Source organism: Trematomus bernacchii, unplaced genomic scaffold (genome assembly GCF_902827165.1).
Source record: "Trematomus bernacchii unplaced genomic scaffold, fTreBer1.1, whole genome shotgun sequence".
Taxonomy (NCBI): Eukaryota; Metazoa; Chordata; class Actinopteri; order Perciformes; family Nototheniidae; genus Trematomus; species Trematomus bernacchii.
The window spans coordinates 9,488,612-9,508,104 of NW_022987851.1; the positions used below are offsets into that span (position 1 = coordinate 9,488,612).

Genomic DNA, 19,493 nt, shown 5'->3' on the forward strand with positions numbered 1-19,493 from the left:
CCATTATGACATTACAGAGGATTATAAGATTAAAGCTCTTCCCTTGCACTTGGTTTAAATCTCCCTGAGGATATCTCACATATTCTATTTCCATGTTGGAATATGGAAATAAATTAATTTGAGTCATCTCCAACAAAATGACCAGGAAGCCAACAATCATGTGTTTGAACCTTTGTAACCTGATTGGCTTTGTTTGCTTTAATGTCTTAATAAGTGTCTAAAAGCAGCAAAAAGTGTAATTTCTCCTCACTAGTGAATGTGTTATTCTTGGAAAATAAATATTAACATGTTTGGACATTTAGTTTAACACCCCTAAATAAGGAGATTTTCAGTCTTTTCTTGATTTCTTGATTTATTTTTTCCCACAGAGACAAAACAAATGGCCATTAGTTTATAAACTGTTGCTCCCAAGCTACTGAATCCTGCATGATTGTTCATTTTGAATGAAAAATAAACAAGGGTGGGCTTCGTAGTGTTAGAAGATGTCTGAGTCCCTGGAGAGCAACATGAAAGCCATCCAGACAGAAAAAGACACTTTCAAATGTTGTGTTGGCCCGTGGGGACCAGCCTCTGACAGGGGACATACAGTGACTGAATCCATTAGCTCACATTCAATCAGCTGCCTCTATTTCCTCTCGGGGGTGGCTTCTGCGTGGGCGTCTGAATACGTGCAGGCTTTCACAGGCGCAAGCTCGGTTTCTTCTTTTCGATCCAGGACAGATAGAAATTGGTAGGCTCAAAGTGAGGTCTTCCCACTGCCGTACAGAACTAAAGCTTTATATTCTAATATAATGGTGAAACTAAAGGCATTAAATGAATCTGTTCATTTCAGAGGGGCTAATTTCTAATTATGTTTCATTGTTATGGTTCAGAAGATTCCAATGCCTCTGCCAAGAGACATTCAAAAGATAATAAATGTTTGTATCTGCAGCCATCACTTAGACTTTAACTGGGAGACGGTGAGAGAATCCCATACCTGCTTATTTTTCTGTAAAATATGTATTTCTCTATGTACAGTGAACATCTGTTGCATAAGCATGAACATTCACAAACAGATGATACTTTGCGTGGACCATCATTAGCACTGGTTTGCATATTATTATAATTTTGAATGGTCAGAGAGGTTTAACCTTGCCTCCAGCCAGCTCTGACTGCTCGTCAGATGTCATTTCAGGATCGGTGAGCACACAGATGACTGCAATATATTCATCATGCATTGAGAGCGAGCACTTTGCTATACAGGTGCATCAAGGCTGCTCTGTGTCATCTGCAGCTGAGTTTCTGTCCTCAAACTAGATGGATATGAATCATATGACTTATTACTCATGTTTGCTGTTCTCAAGGATATTCTCTTGGAGCTGAAGTGGTGAAGGGATGGTTTCTGCTTAGAGACCTGACTAATCACTGAGCAATTTGTTGTGCAAATACTTCCATTGTTTGCATTCAACCCCTACAAAAGGTTCCTCTTTACTTAAATTATCTTGAGGCTTCATAGACTGTCTAAGATTCCATAAAACACATGCAACTGCTGGGCAGTTTTTGAATGTGTGCATCATTAATTTTGTCACATTAATTATGAGGGAGAGTTAATGGTCTTGGTATAATCATCAAGTAATGAAACGAGTAAGGAAGCAGATTCCCCACAGACTAAATTCACATTGATAAATTGTGACACGGAAATTATTATCAGTCAAAGCAGATGTCAGTCTAGACCATTTAAAAATAAATCATATCTTTAAAGTGCCAAAATCATAGAGATTTGTTGGCGACTGTGCTTTGAAAGCACAATGAATCTGCAACTCGGGTGCTTAATTGACATATTGTATTTTGTCACTCTTTATGGCTCCCAAAAAGACTTTTGTTAAACTGGTCCTGCCTTCGTTTTCCAAAAGCCCTGCAGTGGTTATCTGCCGTCATAAACATCTTTCACCCTGTCTGGTTTTTCTTTGTTTTTAAACATTACCATTCATTTAAGCTGCCTGGATGTTGGCACAAAATCATCTCAATAAAATTGGTTATTTTTATAAGTCTAAAATATTTTCTTTTCTTTGCCGTTCTCTGCTGCTCAGGTTGTGCTGTAGAATGGGAATGATGTGCTCAATGGCACGGTGAGAATTCTTTTCACGAAAGAAATCTCATTAATTAAATTAGCCTTTTGTTTTTTCTCAGTAGGATCCAGTTAGTGCAGCCATTTGGTGTAATCGGTGCTATATGTCTTGCTGTCTCTCTGGCCAGGAGGTTTTTTCTTATTGGTTTTTCTTAGAGGGATCTCATCTCAGTGTTCAGGGCCAGAAGTATTGTCATTGGCTCTCTTGATGAATACAAATTGGCTGCATGTATTCCTAGTAGAGTTGGTAATGTAGTGTGTCCGGCTCTCAGATTCCAGGGCAATGGTTCAGCCGTAGGCATTATCATTCATCAATATTCAATTGTGTTACATGACGTGGCAACCAGTCCATTGTCTTGGGTGTGTGTTGGTCGTATATAAGGAGAAGAGGGATGGACACAGCAGCTGTTACGTCATGACAGTGCAGGAGTGTACCGCATGCCCTGAGCGCTCAGTGAGAAACCTATTTTCAGCAATTCATGTCAAATATCGCAGGTCAAGATAAGATAAATAATGAATTAGAGGCACACGTAAAGCGTCTGTCGGATTGGCCCCGATCTCACAACTGGATTTAAAGGATTTAAAGCTGAGGGAACATGATTCATATGCTTAATTTTCCCGCTATTCCTAGAAAGCAAAAGACGACAGAAGAAACCAGACTTAGTCCCTGGGCAAAGGGCTTTATTTTGATGGGTTTGGTTTTTGTGGCACTTCTTGATGTTCTTAAATGGGTCTGGGTGACGGCCTCTGCGTGACCAAGATGGCACCTGCTGCTTCGGTGATGGATGGCTGACAGGACTGTTGTAGTTTCACCCCTTAATCCCTAGTTTCCAGTGATTTAGTGTCCTTTTGCTCTTCATCCTTAAACCTCTTTTTATTTTCACCCTCTTTGAGTTGAATGTGACCGCCACACCCAACAGAGGGAAAATAAAGTGTTTGTGTGTACACTCAAAAGCATTTACCTATACTTTATATTTTATGTTCTGTGTAATTCTTGTAATATTTCTGCGAAGATGTCAAATTCTGCTGCAATTTGGTGTCTTTCATCTCCATTCTTCATAACCTATAGCAATACAACACACTATGAGACTCACAACTAATTTAAACACTTTATATTTAATAATGGGTCCAATTCCTGTTATTTGTCTACAAAGTTATGCTTCTGTTGTAATTTTGGCATCTTCATACCTCATCTACTTTTATGTAACAGCCACACCCTGCAATAGGGGAACATAACAACATGTGCTCCTTGTGTGGCATTATGACGTTTACCTACTTGATATTTAACATTGTGTTTAATTCCTGTAATATTTCTATGCAGATTCTGCTATGATATATCCAATGGAATGGATGAAACTTGGCTAATTAAATGAGTCGTGCCAATGACAATACAGCTTTCACATTAGGCTTTGCCCTATGGTTTTAATGCATGAAGTTACTAATCTTTTCTTTCTTTATGTTGGATATACTTCTTAATAATGTTGCTAAGTCAGAACCGGTGATAAGACGAAGGACACCCTTCAGAGCTGCATCCGCGGAGGCACGCGCACCGCTGGAGGCAGTCGCGCTGCAGTCCTGGTCTTGTTTGGAGGAACTCTGACTGATGTTAACGGCGCAGAACCAACTCCGCACAGAGACAACATCCCAAAGTATGTCTGCGGCAGCGTGCTCTGACGGACTTGACACAGGTGAATGAGAACATAGCTTATTTTTTGGGGTGATATTCTACTCCCCCTCTGCACAGTGAGAGGAGACAGACACGGCAGTGATTCACCCCGTCTGCCAGGCTTCAAGGTGCAGCAGGCGGGAGAGGGACGGAGGAAGAGCCGCTGTTTAATTAACCATCCGACCTCACGTTGTCGCACAGAATAACGTGACGGCTTTGCTGAGTGACCGTATAGACAGACGGAGACACACGGCAGAGGACACTATGTCAAAGGAGGCGCGAGGAAGAGGTAAGGGGACACTATGCATAGTCTCGTGCTAACAGGTAGACGCGCTCATCCGCGTGCTGCATGGATGGGAGGCAATCTGTAGGAATGTACGACGGTCTAAAAACAGACCTCTGCCTGTCCAGTGGACTGTCTTTTCATCTGTCTGTCCTTATACCTGTCTGTCTGTCACTAAGTCTGTCTGGTTCTGTTTGACCATGCCAGTGTTACACCGAAATATTTGACCCGTCGACGCTCTAAGGTCAAATAGGCTAAAAAAATACTTAATGTAAAAGGTGAGGTGACCTGCAGACAGACTTGTGGTCATCCGCTATTGCAGCTATTAGGATCCCCCCTATGCATATGGTGGTGACTCTAGTTTCTATTTTTAGCATCAGCTATTACAATTCAGGATGTGAGCATGAAGGCTAATTAAAAAAAAAAGTTTTTCTGATATTCCCAATCAGGTCACAGAATCATGTAAACAGAGGCAGCAGCACTATGTTAGCACCAGACATTAAATCAGAAAATAAGACAGGAGAAAGTGAATCCAGGAGATGTAAAACCTAATCATAATAATACAGAGCAGTTCGGTGCATTGTTAATAATAGCTGGCAGTTTTTCATGCTGCTCATTTAATTGTTGTTTGGATATAAGATAGCTATAGGGCGTTGTAGAAAGGACAGCATCAGCTACGTCGGGACAGTTCTGTCATTAAAGGTTTATTAATGCACATTAAAAAGATTGATATGCTGCTCAGAAATAGCATTATAGTAATTTTGATGATCTGTCAAACATTGCAATGCTATAGGGGGTTGCACTTTATTTATTAGATTGCCTCTTTGTATAAACATGTTATGGCAAATTTCAGACATTGAACCGTTTAAGACTTACGAAAGCCTATGTCTTTTTGTGTGTGTTTGCTGATTTTTGTTAATATTTATTCAGATTAATGTAGTTACAGGGCTAGTATCAAGGTAATGTAAAAACCTGTTAATAATGCTGGGTCAGCAGGTAGGCATTGTGACTATTAGGCTTTTATTTTCAGCCGGAGGTCCAGGTTTATTATCCTTGTGTCGTCATGCATGTCTTTTTGAGCAAATCACTGAATCCCTTCCAGCTCCAGGCTTGCTCTTCTGTATGTGGCGTTTGTGCTCTGACCTTTTACACAAAGCGAGAGTGGAAAGAGAATTTTCCTGAAGGGATCAATAAAATATTAGATCATTATTTCTCTCTGTAGTGACAATAAGTGTCACGATAGAGAGGGGATTTTATTTAGTGTGGTTTGGGCTTTAAAGTATTGCTGCATTGGATTTAAAATAATACCCTTGCTAGATATTGGGGTGCAATGACAGTGGAAAGTCTCTCAAGTCAAGAATATGATATTTACCTTTTCAACAAGAAGTTGATTCAAACAAAGTGCTATAGGCTGAGATCAGGTGTTATAATAACCCATCAAATCCCCACCTAAGTTCCTCAAACATAGAATGAATTTGTTTTCTGTGTTATTCCCACTTTTCATTGCCGCTATACTAGCGAGTGAACAAATCGTTGCACTCTAGAAATCAAGCTAACACTTCTATTTTTCATAGACAATCTCACAAGAAAATAAGATTCTTTGAAAGCATCAAAACACAATATATTTTTTCAACAGCTGCAACTGGATATCTTCTTCTGCGGTCAATCCTAATTATATTGCATCGAGCCTCACCTTGAAATTTAACAGGCTTTTAGAAAACACTTTAAGGCCCTATATTATTTGAGTCCAGCACTATATAATTATGTGAACAGTGCAATGCTTCAGCAGGCTGCTGGCAGGTTGTGTGCAGATTGTTTGGGTTTACTGGTAGAGCATTCATATCTCTGAAATGCAGTGAATATCGCTTGACCTCAGTTCACTGTACAACTTGTGAAGAATACATTGTTCTCATAGAAATATTGTTCTTCAAAGTCACAACAACTTGGACAGGGCAGACCTTTTAATTTCATGACTTTCGCTTATGAACGCAGATCTTATCTTTGTTACTTTCAATTATAAGAGGGCTGCAAGGGATAATACACTTTTTAATTCTAATTTAAATGTCCTCTCTTTATTCACTTGAGAGCTACATCTGCACAATTATCTCAAGTGGGGACTGTTTAATAAAAAAAACATCTGGAAAAAAGTGGCAAAAGGTGAGTGTTGTATATATTATGTTATCATTACAGAATGGCAACCCATGTTTATGGACTAGCAAAGCTTTACTGTTTGCAGTGTCTTTTCTTAGCTTCTGCAGAAAAGATGGCATCGTGCCCAGATTCAGTGGCTACCTATTAAAACAGATGACAGCCCCAGTTTTAGTCATGCAAATATTGAAAAATAATTTGAGCTGAGTAATAAGGGTTTAGAAATAATGAGGGCTGTGCTGAGTGAAGCTCTAATCCTCAAAATTAAGCATGCTAGTATGGATGGCATTGTCAACATTTGGTTTGTCCGCCCTGAAGTATCCCAGCAACTATCGGATGGATTTCTAGGAAACTTGGTAAAAACATTCATAGTCCCCAGATGATTAGCTTTCTCTTGAAATCATCACTACTGCCAAGTTAATATGTTAACCAATATGTTAACATTTCTCAATGGAAATGGAAATGTTGTTATTTCCAGATGATGTATCTTTATTATGACTTTAGCTAGTATGATCCCCTCAATTTCCCTCTTCCTCCTTATGCCATCATAAAAATAAGATTTATGGTTTCAAATCAATTCTCTTGAAACATTAATTTCCCCTTTAAGATGAATTGTAGTAACTTGGAGATGTCTTCAAGTTTGATCTATCAGTATATGGACGTCATTTTAAATGTTTTCAACACTTTGGTTTATACCTTCCAAACTAATTACCATCAGCCTCAGATGTGCTTTAGCAGGCTAGCATGATTCGATGCTAGTAAACATGGTAACCATTATACTTGCTAAACATCAGCATTTTAGCAGTATCACTGTTAGCATCGTATATTTGATGAGAGCGTTTAACTCCATCCTGCCTAGTAAAACCTTGCGGAGCTGCTAGCATGGCTGTAGACTGCTCTTGAATACAAATGCAATGATACCAACTGGCTATAAGGCAGCCCATTTTATATAATGTTTTATTTAATTTAGCACACTGAGGAGCTGATGAGGACAGTAATAGAGGGACCCACCGTTTAACCCGCGTGTATGGGAATTCAAACCCCAGACTCTTTAGTTACGCAGCTGTTTCTTGTTCCTTGACGCTCATTTCAAACACTTGCATACCGCGGTTCAGAACCAGACAAGTCTTGTGTTGCCAAAATAACTTGTGCTTTTCAAATCACCCTCAATCTCCGTCATCCTCTCCTCCCAGAGTCTACTGTAAATGCTCCGTTAGACTGCATGTACCATTCCAGTGCTCAGTGTGGTATTGCACCTCAGAGCATTTTGTAATCCTCATAGTTGATGAAATTGGATCAGTCTGTGGGGGTGTTTTTTATTTGCTGTCCAAATAGAATAAATGTGTAGCCTACCTGCTGCTTTGCTGGGATTCAGCATTGAGCTACATAGAGCTGAAGGAAGCTGATGAACAATCCCTCTCTTTTTCTCTCTGCTTCATTCTCTGTCTGAGTAAAGGTGAATAGGGTTTTCTTTAAGGAATATACTGCTGGGACATCTGCAAATTGATTTCCCAAAATCAGTTCCTGCCTCTCAGTTAAGGACACACATATTCATAAACTGTATCATACTGCAGTAGCTTGTTGTGTGTTGGGTTGTTGTCCTGGCAAATAGTCCCCAGGCAGCCGGCTCATAAAGCAGCACCACAATGTTCTCTGAATTTTACAGAGGCGTGTGTTAATGCATTCAGCCCATGACCTCTGTTTTTTTATTTGATCTAGTGCTAATTTTATTTGTAATGGGTGTTTGCCATTGGGAAGCACACTGGGCCTGTGTCAGGGAGCAGATATTCACAATGCACACAGCAGCTGGCCCGCTGCTATTTGAGGTCGAGGCAGTGGAAAGGGACCGTCTCACCTGGAGCTCACACAGGTCTACTGTTTAGTACAGCCTTATGTCGTAACGTTAAAATGGGGTCTGAATACTGAATGGAAACCAAAAACACCTTTGGTGAATCACTGATTTCTGGCTATTAAGAAGCTCTCAGAGTTTCTTAATAGGATGTTTGAAGGTGCACTTACTGTTAGCACACCAATTTAGATTGAATCCACTAGTTTGGGATAACTGGTTAATACAATTTTAGGTTTTAGCCAATAAACAGTGATAATTGACGGAGAGCATCTAGTTGAACTCTCAATCACTCGGTCTAATGGTTGTAAAAGTACTTTTTTTAATTGTTAATTATAGAGCTGAAGTTGACACTTAACTGAAAGGTCAATCATGTAACATTTTGATTATCAATTTAATTTATAAATCATCTTTCTTGCAACAATGCAAAAGATGGGAACATGTGTTAGTTTTGTCTGTCTTTTATGGCTGTTCACTGAATATGCAGTTTGTAAAACGAAAATATACAAATGGCCGGTTAGTTTAATCGGGACACGCTGTAAGACTAAGGCGGTCGAGGGGACCTAATATTTTTGTTAACTGTTTCGGTTCACTCTCAACTCTCATAGGTTAATTTTTGCTTAGCAGACAGCTGATTTTAGTTTTGAATAAAACAAAGTGGAGCAGTAATCAGCTAAAGGGACTGACCATTTTCACTGGAGTTAGTAGAGATCAAAACCAGAGCTAAAATGAATAATGAATGAGTGAATAATGAACTCGCATTGACCAGGTGGACAGAAACTCAAAATGAATGCTGATGCTGTGCTTGTTAGAAGATACAAATGATTTAACTTACTCGCCCTCCTAAATTCCTAATCAAACACTTAAATCATCAACACGAGTTTTAGTTGGGTCCGTTAGCTATGTTCTCACCAGTGAGCTGTCAATAACTGAATGCCACAAAACCCAGCATGTATTGAACATCATAAGTGCAGAGATTTCAAATGAAACCCCTTCACATGCAGTCATCCTCAGCTGGAGTACTACTGTATATATGGTAATCATTGCGTAGACAGAGGGAGAGGCTTAGTAACAGTGATTATCACCTAGTTGTTCTGCAGTCCATTAACAGACCGATTGGGATAATTAGCGTCCAGGAGGATAATGTGTAGAAGGTGAATTTGTGACCGCATCAATATTTTTGAGGAGAGAACAATCTCCTCGATGTCTCCCACTGGCTGCAGAGATTGATTTGAACTTTCTGTTGAAATGGGGTTAAATTAAATTAGAGGACAGGCTATTAATAGAAATGTCCAGCTCACAGGGTATCAGGCAGGACATAAGGATCATTGCCTTTTTTTCTGTAGATTTCTGAGTATAATATCATGTTAATTCAGGGGGTCCGTGGGATTTGAGTTTCTACTGGAGGGAGTAGTATGTCAAAAATGAGATGCAGAGGCAATTCTCATTTCCTCCAAGCACAGAAGAATAACATTATCAGATGTCTTCTTGACATGGAAAATATCACACACTAATTCTGTAGCTTGTCCAATGCTCACTCAGAAGAGGTTTGCACCATCAGATAGCCCTGTTTCACTCTCTCACTGCGTGACGGCAGCCGTTGCCATCGCTTATGACCCGTCAGCTCTTTTGGGTGCCGTTTAGTTGCATATTGGATATGAAATGCTGTTAATTAAAAATAAGGAGATTTTGGCACTCTCTAAGCTTACAGACCATCTGGGTTTGAGAGGAGAGAGGGCAATGAGATAAAACTCCGGCAAGAAGAAATTCCTTTAGGATGGTATACTCATCAAAAGCAGATTTCTCCTGAGGCCGTGCTCAGCACTGTGGGGTTGCTCATTATCTGCAAAAACCCCCAAACACTTTGTGATTACTATCAAATACACTTTAAAGCAATTTCACTTGCAAAACTAGAATAATTTCGTCTTGCACACACATGGTAGGATGACTTTGTTTGCAATAGTTGACAATTTCTCTGGCTGAAATGAATCCCTTGGTTCAGAATCAACCTCTACAGTTAACCCATTGCACCTATTTTTGAGGACTTTGGGTCAAACCATTATGTGCAATTTCAATGTCTCACACAAAAATATTTCACAAAAGTTGTAATGTTTGGCTTGGGTAGACAAGTGGTTGTGTTGGTATTTGCAAAATGCATTTCAGTGTTTTGAAAACAGAATTAGGTAATACATCATGAACAACATAAAACGTCTCCTAAACGTCCACTCAAGATTCCACCAAATAGACACAAAATGGCCGCAGACAGAAACACCAAATATGTTGAGCGATGGGGAGTCATCAAAGTACATCTTAAGGTAATCTTAGACCTACCTTTTCCTTTGTTACACGCTGAAGTGCTTATGTAAAGTTATACTTGATATTAATATTTCCACACTCAAGGGTTTATAATCCAGTTTTTTTGTCAAGATATCACACCATATGTATGCCTCTTGGAGATACAAGAACAGATAAAGAAAATGCTCATGCATACATCTTGTGAGATTGTTGAAATGATGCCTTTCTGTGAAAGCCACCTGTTGATGAATCAACTGTAATTAAAGCCAGCTGCAAGGTGAACCAACAGAGGATCAGATGCGGTACAAGAGAACGAGTGGCCTCTTTAGAAACCTTACAGGTTAAATGAACACATTTAAATGACCTATTTAGATACACATTTGTATTTAATTCGTCCTGTTTTTATTATGTTTATCATTGCTTTTACAAATCCAACAATTCAGTGAATACTTGGCTCAGTAATAGAATGTATGTTAGATACATTTCCAACGCATTAACTGTACAGCTTGAGGCAGTTGTGCAGTCCAAGGTTGAATGTTATCTTTTTAATATAATTTTCATCGGAGTAGTCAGGCAAATATATGTAATGGGGAAGATAGAAAGATGAATGGGTTCAATTATAATATTTATTGTTGAGATAGAGTATTCCTGACTTGTCTCCCGCAGTTGCATCCATAAATTCCCAGCTCCTTCAACAGCTGCCTTCCAATAGAGAAATGTCCCTTCATATCACAGCCCTGCAGGTCACCGTGTCTGTGATGATTATCCTTGTAGGTCACATGTGACTAGAGTACAAATAACACTGACAATCAATGGAACATTTCAGTTTATTTCAGGAAAATAACCACTCAGAGAAAGATGATCTTATCATGTCAATATATCATATAAGAAGGTCATACAAAATGAAAGAAAAACAATACAACAACTTTTTTTCATAGCAAAGTCCATGATCCAAAAATAAAGTCACATTTGCTGCACATCATCACGACAGGTACAGCTGGTTATTGATTGTAACATGTAAATACTAGAATCACTTTTATCAGCTTCACCCATGAAAACCAAAAAAATGGTAGAACAATGTCTAGATCAGTGGTTCTCAACTGGTTAGGCCTCGGGACCCACTTTTTACTTGGTCAATACATCGCGACCCAACATTTTGAAGCACTCAAATCTATTCAACAAAAAATCGTGCTGTAATATATACGCTTTTCAGAATACAATATTAATAAAAGTGAAGTACAGTGCATATATCCCTTCACAGAACTAAAGTATGCTTTTAAACAAGGTTTAATGAGATGATGGAATCAAAGCTGAACTATATAAAAAGGCACACATGCTGAAAACCCAACCCCAGCAGGGGGGTCTGGGGGGATTCTCCCCCAGGAGATTTTTAGAAATACTAACATAAACTACGCATTCTGGTACACTCTGAGAAGAAAATAAATAAATCTATTACTACCGGACATATTAATAATATTTTATGCCATTGTTTGTTTTTCACTTAGTTCTGACATCTTGCTGCGAGAAGAGGAGATAGTCTGTGTGATTTACTTTAAATTGTGGGTAAGGGTAGATAGCTCCCATTGTTCTGTGACCTGTCAATCATCAAACCGGGGGTCATATTTCATTATGTGTTCATTTTTATCTGAAGTTGTACCCATGGATGTATAAAGAATAGTTCTACCTCAGTTATTCTCCGTGGGGACTTCCGCCAACAATCTTGATTCTGATTGGCCAGAAGACTCGAAAAAACATCAGCAGAGATGTTTTATTGAGAAGATGATCACTACGTGACAGAAGTTTTCAAAACCATTTATGGTCTCCGGTACTTCCAGTCCAACGCCTACTGAATGCACAGCGTTAGAAAATCGGTCCTTCAAAATAAAAGTTTGCATTTTTTCCCAAAAAAAAAAAAAAAAAATTGCAATTTTTTTTTCAACTTTTTTTTCTTCACTCACACATCCGCGACCCACTTGAAACGGGTCCGCGACCCACTTTTGGGTCGCGACCCACCAGTTGAGAACCACTGGTCTAGATATTTCTGTTCAATAACTGTTGCCTAAAAGTTATAGAGAAATACAGTACAGATTCCTCTAACAGCAGCTGTGCCACATCTGACCTTCTCCCTCTGTCTGTAATACTAGACCAGAGACGTTTCTTAAACACAGTAAGGTACAAGTACTGTTTACTGTTTCTGCAAACATGAACTCCACAACCACAACCAAATGTCAAATATGTTGTATTTAGAACAAAAAAGAAACTGTGGTTGAACAAGCCTACTGTTTGGAGGTGTTTACTGGCCATTAACACTTTTGAAAACGTTAGTCTCTTAGTGAAGCTGCGGGATCACAGACCCTCCATCTCTAACCCAACCTGGCTTATTTTAGAGCCAACATTTTGGCACAAAAGCTCTTTGCCTGAAGTGCCTTTTTTCTCTATGACTGAGCCATCCATTGAAAGTCAAACATTTGACCCAGTTGTGCTGTGGCAAATCAGATCGCAACACTCACTCATGAGTAGCACTGCAGCCATGTGTCTGTGTGTGGCAAAGATAGAGAGTCATACCTGTGTGTGAGGGACAGATAGAGGAGGTGTGACCTTTGATTGCAATGGAGCTGCTCCAGTAATTGATGCTGTCAGCCCAACATTTCAACTGGCTGCAGGCCTCTTTGTAAACACCGCGAGAGTGGATAATGAAAAGACAGAGATGAAAGAAGGTTGAGATGAATCACAAGCAACCTCTTCTGTTGTCTGGCTGTGAAGTAAAGCTTTTTAGATCTTTGTGCACAGATTTTATTTGAACAGAGCCCAGTTAAGTGCAGGACCTCTACCCCCCCCCTTCCTCTCTCCTTTTTAGTTTCTATAAGTGCCACCTTTTGTTTAAAAAATCAAACAGTTTTGGTCTGGCATGCTTTCATTTTGCAGGCAAAAACAAATTGATTTGAGTAACTAATGAATGACCAATTGCTGTTTAAGGTGATTCTGTTGCACACTGTGAAACCAAATTTAAGCATGTTATATTCTTGAAATATCCTAATATCTAATTGACAAAATCCTTGATACTTTGCTTATTCTTTTACTTTGTATTATCCTTATTAGGCATGAACCATTTGCGTGAAACCTTATGCAAACTCGAAACTGAGACTTCAATTATTTCTCTTTTAAACTGTCAGGAGTTAAGGTTGAGAAGTCATGAACCGTGAGTACACAAATGCTTGTCATGACTCCAATATGTCTGTCTTAGTGTTTAATTATATCAAAGTGCATGAAATGATAAACAAATATCAAGTCCATAGGGCTGTGTGCGTTTGCCTTCCTAAGACCATGGCATTAAAATAACAGCTCACAGTGTCAGTTTGAGCTATTTTTCAGGGCCATCTCTTTCAAATTGAAATCAGCCAACTCATAGAACTCAAGTGTTTGTGCAAAATGATTTGTCTAAAAATAACAAGTGTGGGGTTGAAAAAGCACTTCAAGTACTGAGACTGAAAATGAAATAGACGATCTGACGAAATAAAGGCTATTATTCCGCCATCAATCTGATGATCAGATGTATAATATGGTACCTAACTACCTATACATTTGACTTACGTTTGGACGTACTGAAATACGGAAAAACTATTCGATGGATTACATTAAAATGTCATACAACATTCATGATCCCGAGGTTGAATCGTTCCAACTAGGGCTGTGCAATTAATCGTATTTTAATCTCGATTACGATTTTGGCTTGCAACGATTACGAAAACAATGTAATCGAAATAAAACGATTATTATTTTTATAAAAAAAATAAAAAATTAATTTTTTTTTATTTTTTTTTATTGGTTTTTCAGTTTAATTATACTTAAAGTTCAGGGTAATCAACTGTTAAAAACATACTTTTTTTCAATATATGGATGTTTTCAAAGTAAATGGATAATCGTTTTTAATAATCGTGATATCAATTATTGACCAAAATAATCGTGATTATGATTTTTGCCATAATCGCACAGCCCTAGTTCCAACGTTGATGAGCATCGGACTTTGCCGCTAGCACCCTCATCAGGTCAAATTATTATCCAAAAAACAAATGACATTCCCTTTAGCCTCTGCTACACTTGCTTTTCATTGTTTAGCACATTTTTAAGCATGCTATGCAAAACAGCATGTTGCATTGTCCTTGTGAGCATTCATATGTTCAAGTAGCCTCATAGAGCATTGGTATGATATTTAATTTGACATACCCTACATGAACACAAAGTGTATTGACATCACAATATTGTAAGTGTAAGGAATTGAAATACTTAGTCACTTTCAATTAATGTTGTTAGTAGAGTGGTGAATTATCAACCACAATGAACATTGCTAAATCAATATCACCAAATTTGCTTGGGACTACAATCAAATAATTCAAACTTCCCCTACGCTGTTTTGTGAAACAATCATAAGCCCAGTTCTCATAAAGAGCGAGACAACTTGCAGGGATTGGGCGAGTACTGTTGATGTGAAAAGTGGGGACATCATTCACTATTGACAAAATGTTCCTATCCCTTTCTCCTGGCTTCATGCAGGATTGTCGCTCAGATTTGCACTCCTGCTGGTTGTGTGATCACAGTCTGTAGTTCTTTCAAGCATTCACTCAGTATATGTGCGGATAGATTGTATCTACCCTGCAGGAGCTCCAGCTATCATTCCCATTACCCAGAGGGGAAAGCATCGCTTGGTGATAGACCCTCCGGTGTTTAGCTTCAGCCACTCAAGAAATTGGTTACAATTCATAAACTGTATAAGAAATGCAACATGCACGTACAGATCCAAGGGTAAACTGAGTGCACTAGCATTCAAAGCAGACACATGGGAGTTTTTCCCATGCATTAGATAATAAAAAAGATCTCTTGGCAGGTCTCATAAGGTGACTGGAAGTGTATGCACTCAACAAATCAAATGATGGAGAGCTGTTTGGCAGTCTTTCAGGGCAGCAGCTGGATAAGATTGGTGAATGAGTGTTTTTATTTCTCAAAGTAGTTACTTTTCTTTGCTCATGCTGTGCACACCATCAGCTCTTCTTACCCACTTGTCAAAGGCTTCCTGCGCACACAGGAGCTCTCAACACTCCTCAGGATGACTTGCCTAAATCCTCGCAGTCATGTGAAAAGCACAGCGGAGGGACTTTCCAATGTTTGATGCTGCACACCACCAGGCAGAAATGTGCAACCATTCAGGCCTAAGTTTGTGTTTTGCAAACATTATAAACAACCCAGAGTTAGCTTCATGGACACAGTTATTACAATTATTTTGATGGGTGTTATGACCTTTTCACAGGGGTCACAGGTTATATAAAAAACATGGCCCATTCACTGTAGCAGTACTGACCTGATATTTTAGATTTGGGGAAGTTTAAACTCTTAACTCAACCAGGCTTTTGATATTCAGAAAGACTTATAGCTTATAGTCAATGGGATGATTATGTGACAATGGGCCCCTGGGCACAGACATGCAAAAGACCCCAGCACCTCTCCTGCAGTAGGAAAACACACAATGAAACATGTTGTATCTGTTTCTGTTGTTTGTCTCTGTCTCTATGCAGTACGTTTATATTTCTTTGTACTTATTATTTAGCTCTTTGCTGATGTTTTGTGTAAACTTGTCATCTCTTTGTAAAAATGTTTCTTTTAGTGGTTGTTCTGCCCCTTTTCATTGTCACTTTCTTTCTCTTTTCAGATGTTTTGCATGTCTTTATAGTTGTTTTGGTTTCTTTTGAATTCTTTCTGTGTCCCTTTGGCGTTTCTTTATGGGACCTTTGAGTCTCTTTCTGGTTGATATGTATCTCTTTAAGAAACATTTAGTAAATTAAGGCCAGCAAGGCCGTGGCACTTATGGGCCTCTGTCTATGCCCAGTAAGCACGTTCAGTAATCCATCCATGCTAGTCCTCATCTGAAAAGCTTTTTCTCTTGCAACATTAAGTTAACAATATTTTTCGAAAAGTCAAACAAAGAAAGCATAATTCAAACCTCTGCCTTGCTTATCCAGTAATTGGAAGCCAAGTAGCAAAACAGTGTTTGCATGAAATAACAGCCATATTTTTTCATCATTTGTTTTTCAAAGACTATTTAGCGCTGTATGCGGGAATGAAGCTGCTTGTCTAGTAACATGGATTCAACTGCATGCTGACTTTTCGTGGACACATGCAGTTAAACTTCAGCCATTTAACGTGATGAGATAAAAGCATCATGTAAGTGTTAGTAAAGTCAAGAACCCTTCACAGGTGTTATTGTCTTCATAAATGTAATCTTAATTAACTAGCTAAGTCGCTACAGCTAATAAAATCAAGGAACCAAACCTTTATTTTTAAATTACATGTATTACATTTTAAAGTGAAGTGAGGGAAGGATCAGAAAACACTGAGGTTTTTGTAATGTAGATATTCATCCATCTCATTTAGTACTTCATGCTGAGTGTGTTATCTCCACAAGTGTCCGACACAAAGCATGACACATAAATGAGCAGTTGGGAGGGAACCACGAGCCGGCAGGCGTCTATTGTTTAACAAAATTATAAACACTGACACAGTTGCATCATAGTAATGTGCGGTTCTGTCGTTCTGTGCAGTTTATTGACCTACGTTCTGGTCAAGAGTTTTCTGAGGATTTCAGCTATATTTATAGCTTCTGTTGCCTTTTTGTTTAAGTGGAGGGAGGCATGTTTTCATTTTCAAAGAGAGAAGTGCTTCCCAGAGAACAGTAATCATTTTGGTATAAGAGGAGAGAATTGTGTCATCCAGCTAAATTCTCTTGTGTGTACAGGGTAGTTTAGTGGACAAAAACATTCAGAGTTGGTATGGATGGCTGTGTAATGTGCGGGGAAAATGCTGCTTTGGTTGTCAGTGCTGCTGCTTGTCTGTTTCACAATAAGTGCTCACACAAGGACAGAACTGATCCTCTGAGCCCCCGTACCCTATCTTCCAGTTGGCTACAGGCCAAACAATCTCTGCAGAGGTTCAGGGGACTCTGGAGAAGGATTGTGCTGATGGGCAGTGTTGCGACTAAGTCAAAGGTAGAAAAGAGATCTTCAGTTCATTCCCAACTTCATTGGCATGTTGGATTTTTGTCTTGGAAAGCAGTTGCAATTGTGACCATCATGGAAACGACCAAAAACATTGATTTATAAAAGGACATAATGTTTGCTGTGGTTTTCTTCATTGCAGTGTGCATGGGTTAAGCAGTGTGTGGGTAGATGGGCTCTATGTGTGAACGATATAGGCTGGAGGGAATAGAGAGAAAAGGAAAATATACACATAACAATGCTCTCATCACTGGCCTCATGAGCAGAGAAGGTACCGGGGTGTAACTGGAGCGGGGCATCGAACAGCTGGGTCAGGACCAAATGTTAAGTCTTTTTTTTCATCCCAGTTGTTTTTGTTAATTTGCTTGTTTTATCTTTTATTTAATGGCAATGTTAGCCCCCAACCAATCAGTAGGGGTCTTTTGAATGGGTCTGAAGAGCAGCTTTACATAAGTAGAAGAGCATATCAAAAAACAGGTCCTCTTATTCCAAGTCGCCCTAAACTAGTTCAGCCGCCTCAAGGGCCCAGCCCGAGGCACCCTCATTATTCAGCTGTGGTTAGATGAAAAGGAATGAACTGAATAATCATTACTCAAAAGACTGATAACAGAGGAACATAGGTCAAATCATTTATATCAAACATTAATAAACAAATGAATAAATAAATGTGTAGGAATAGAAAGGGGAAAGATACCTGAATAAAATTGGTTGTTTGGTGAGAGTGTGTTGTGTTTGTCTGAGTGTGGCCTAAACATGGAGATGCCTGTGTGTTTTTGTGTTTATTTGATAGTTGTATGAGGCGGACATATTATCCATGAATCAAAAATCTATTATAAGGTTCTTCATTTATAAAATGTTTTTGATTTCCAGTTCAAAAGTTTAGTCTTCTTCGTGGCGATAAACAGGCTGGCGAGGGTAATATTAGCCGTAGTGCTGTGTTCTAACAATTTCCGAAGTCTTGTGTAAATGTTTATGACCCGGTGTTAAGTCTGTTAAGCATTGTAATCCTGTTCAACACAGTTCAGCAGAATTTCCATATGGCCTGACTGTGTAGTCAAAGTCAAAGTCAACTTTATTGTCAATCTTTGTGTGTACAGACAGAGAGATCGAAATAACGTTTCCCACAATCCCGAATACATAAACAAATATATAAAAATATGTATATACCTATATACACACAATCAAAAGACACATTTATACATATGCACACATTAAGACCTAAATAAAAGCACAACAATCAATATATACAAAATAACAGTCATGTAATAGCCCTTTTTGCTTCAAAGATTTTTAACGATTTTATTTTCCTCTGTAGTTTGCAATCGTTTTTCACTTGAGAGTAATAGAGAATATTCTCTACAAATGGACAGTGCTCTAAATCCCTTCTCATCCCTGCTCTTGTATGAGGAGCTAATACAAATACTGCTATGCTTCCTTGCTGACACACTTGTGTGCTATGACACTGCTCAAAGAAAGTCTGTTTGGGTCTTTCAACTGCTGTGACACTTGAAAGGCCATCGTTCCCACCCTGGGGCGTTCACGCTTTGCTTTTCATTCTGAATTGTGAGAGCTTTCAACTAAAAAATAAAAGGAATGGAAAATAATATGATATGCGTGATTGATCTGTCCTTGATTTCTATGATTAATGACACGACCCTGTGTGTCATCTTTTCGAAAAAAGAATTTTCTATCTTATTTGCTTCTTCTGACCCACAGGATCAGCACGAAAGCACAGCGCCACTCATTGGTGTCTGCAGAATATCGCACAGGAATCAGTTGACAGCTCCGATGAGGAGTTCTTTGATGCCAGAGGTTAGTGTTACATTTTATTCCTCCATTTTATCCTGTCATCACCTTGTAGATTATCTGTCTCTCCAACAGCAGTCACAGAATTATGTGAAAGTGTGTATGAGCATTTTAAACTGACATTTTTTATTCCATCAAGAGGGAATACTTTTGACTCGAGGAATTTAATGAAATGTAACAGGTAGTCATTGTGAGACGTATGGTTAACTGTTTCTTCAAGCATCTTTTAACTTCTTGTTTTAACCTTCAAAACCTACATTTATTGGAAGAACCTTGTATCAAAGCCACATGAGTCTCAT

General features: G+C 38.8%; 1 protein-coding gene across 1 annotated transcript in view; it reads left to right on the forward strand.

Annotated features, from left to right (window-relative positions):
- The first annotated feature begins 3,931 nt into the window (after window positions 1–3,931).
- pitpnm3 (PITPNM family member 3) overlaps window positions 3,932–19,493 on the forward strand; it is a 69,142-nt gene continuing 53,580 nt past the window's right edge. Inside the window, 2 exon segments of the mRNA XM_034112968.1 lie at window positions 3,932–4,062; window positions 19,105–19,200. Coding sequence (XP_033968859.1) covers window positions 4,038–4,062; window positions 19,105–19,200 — 121 coding nt within the window. The 5' untranslated portion in view covers window positions 3,932–4,037.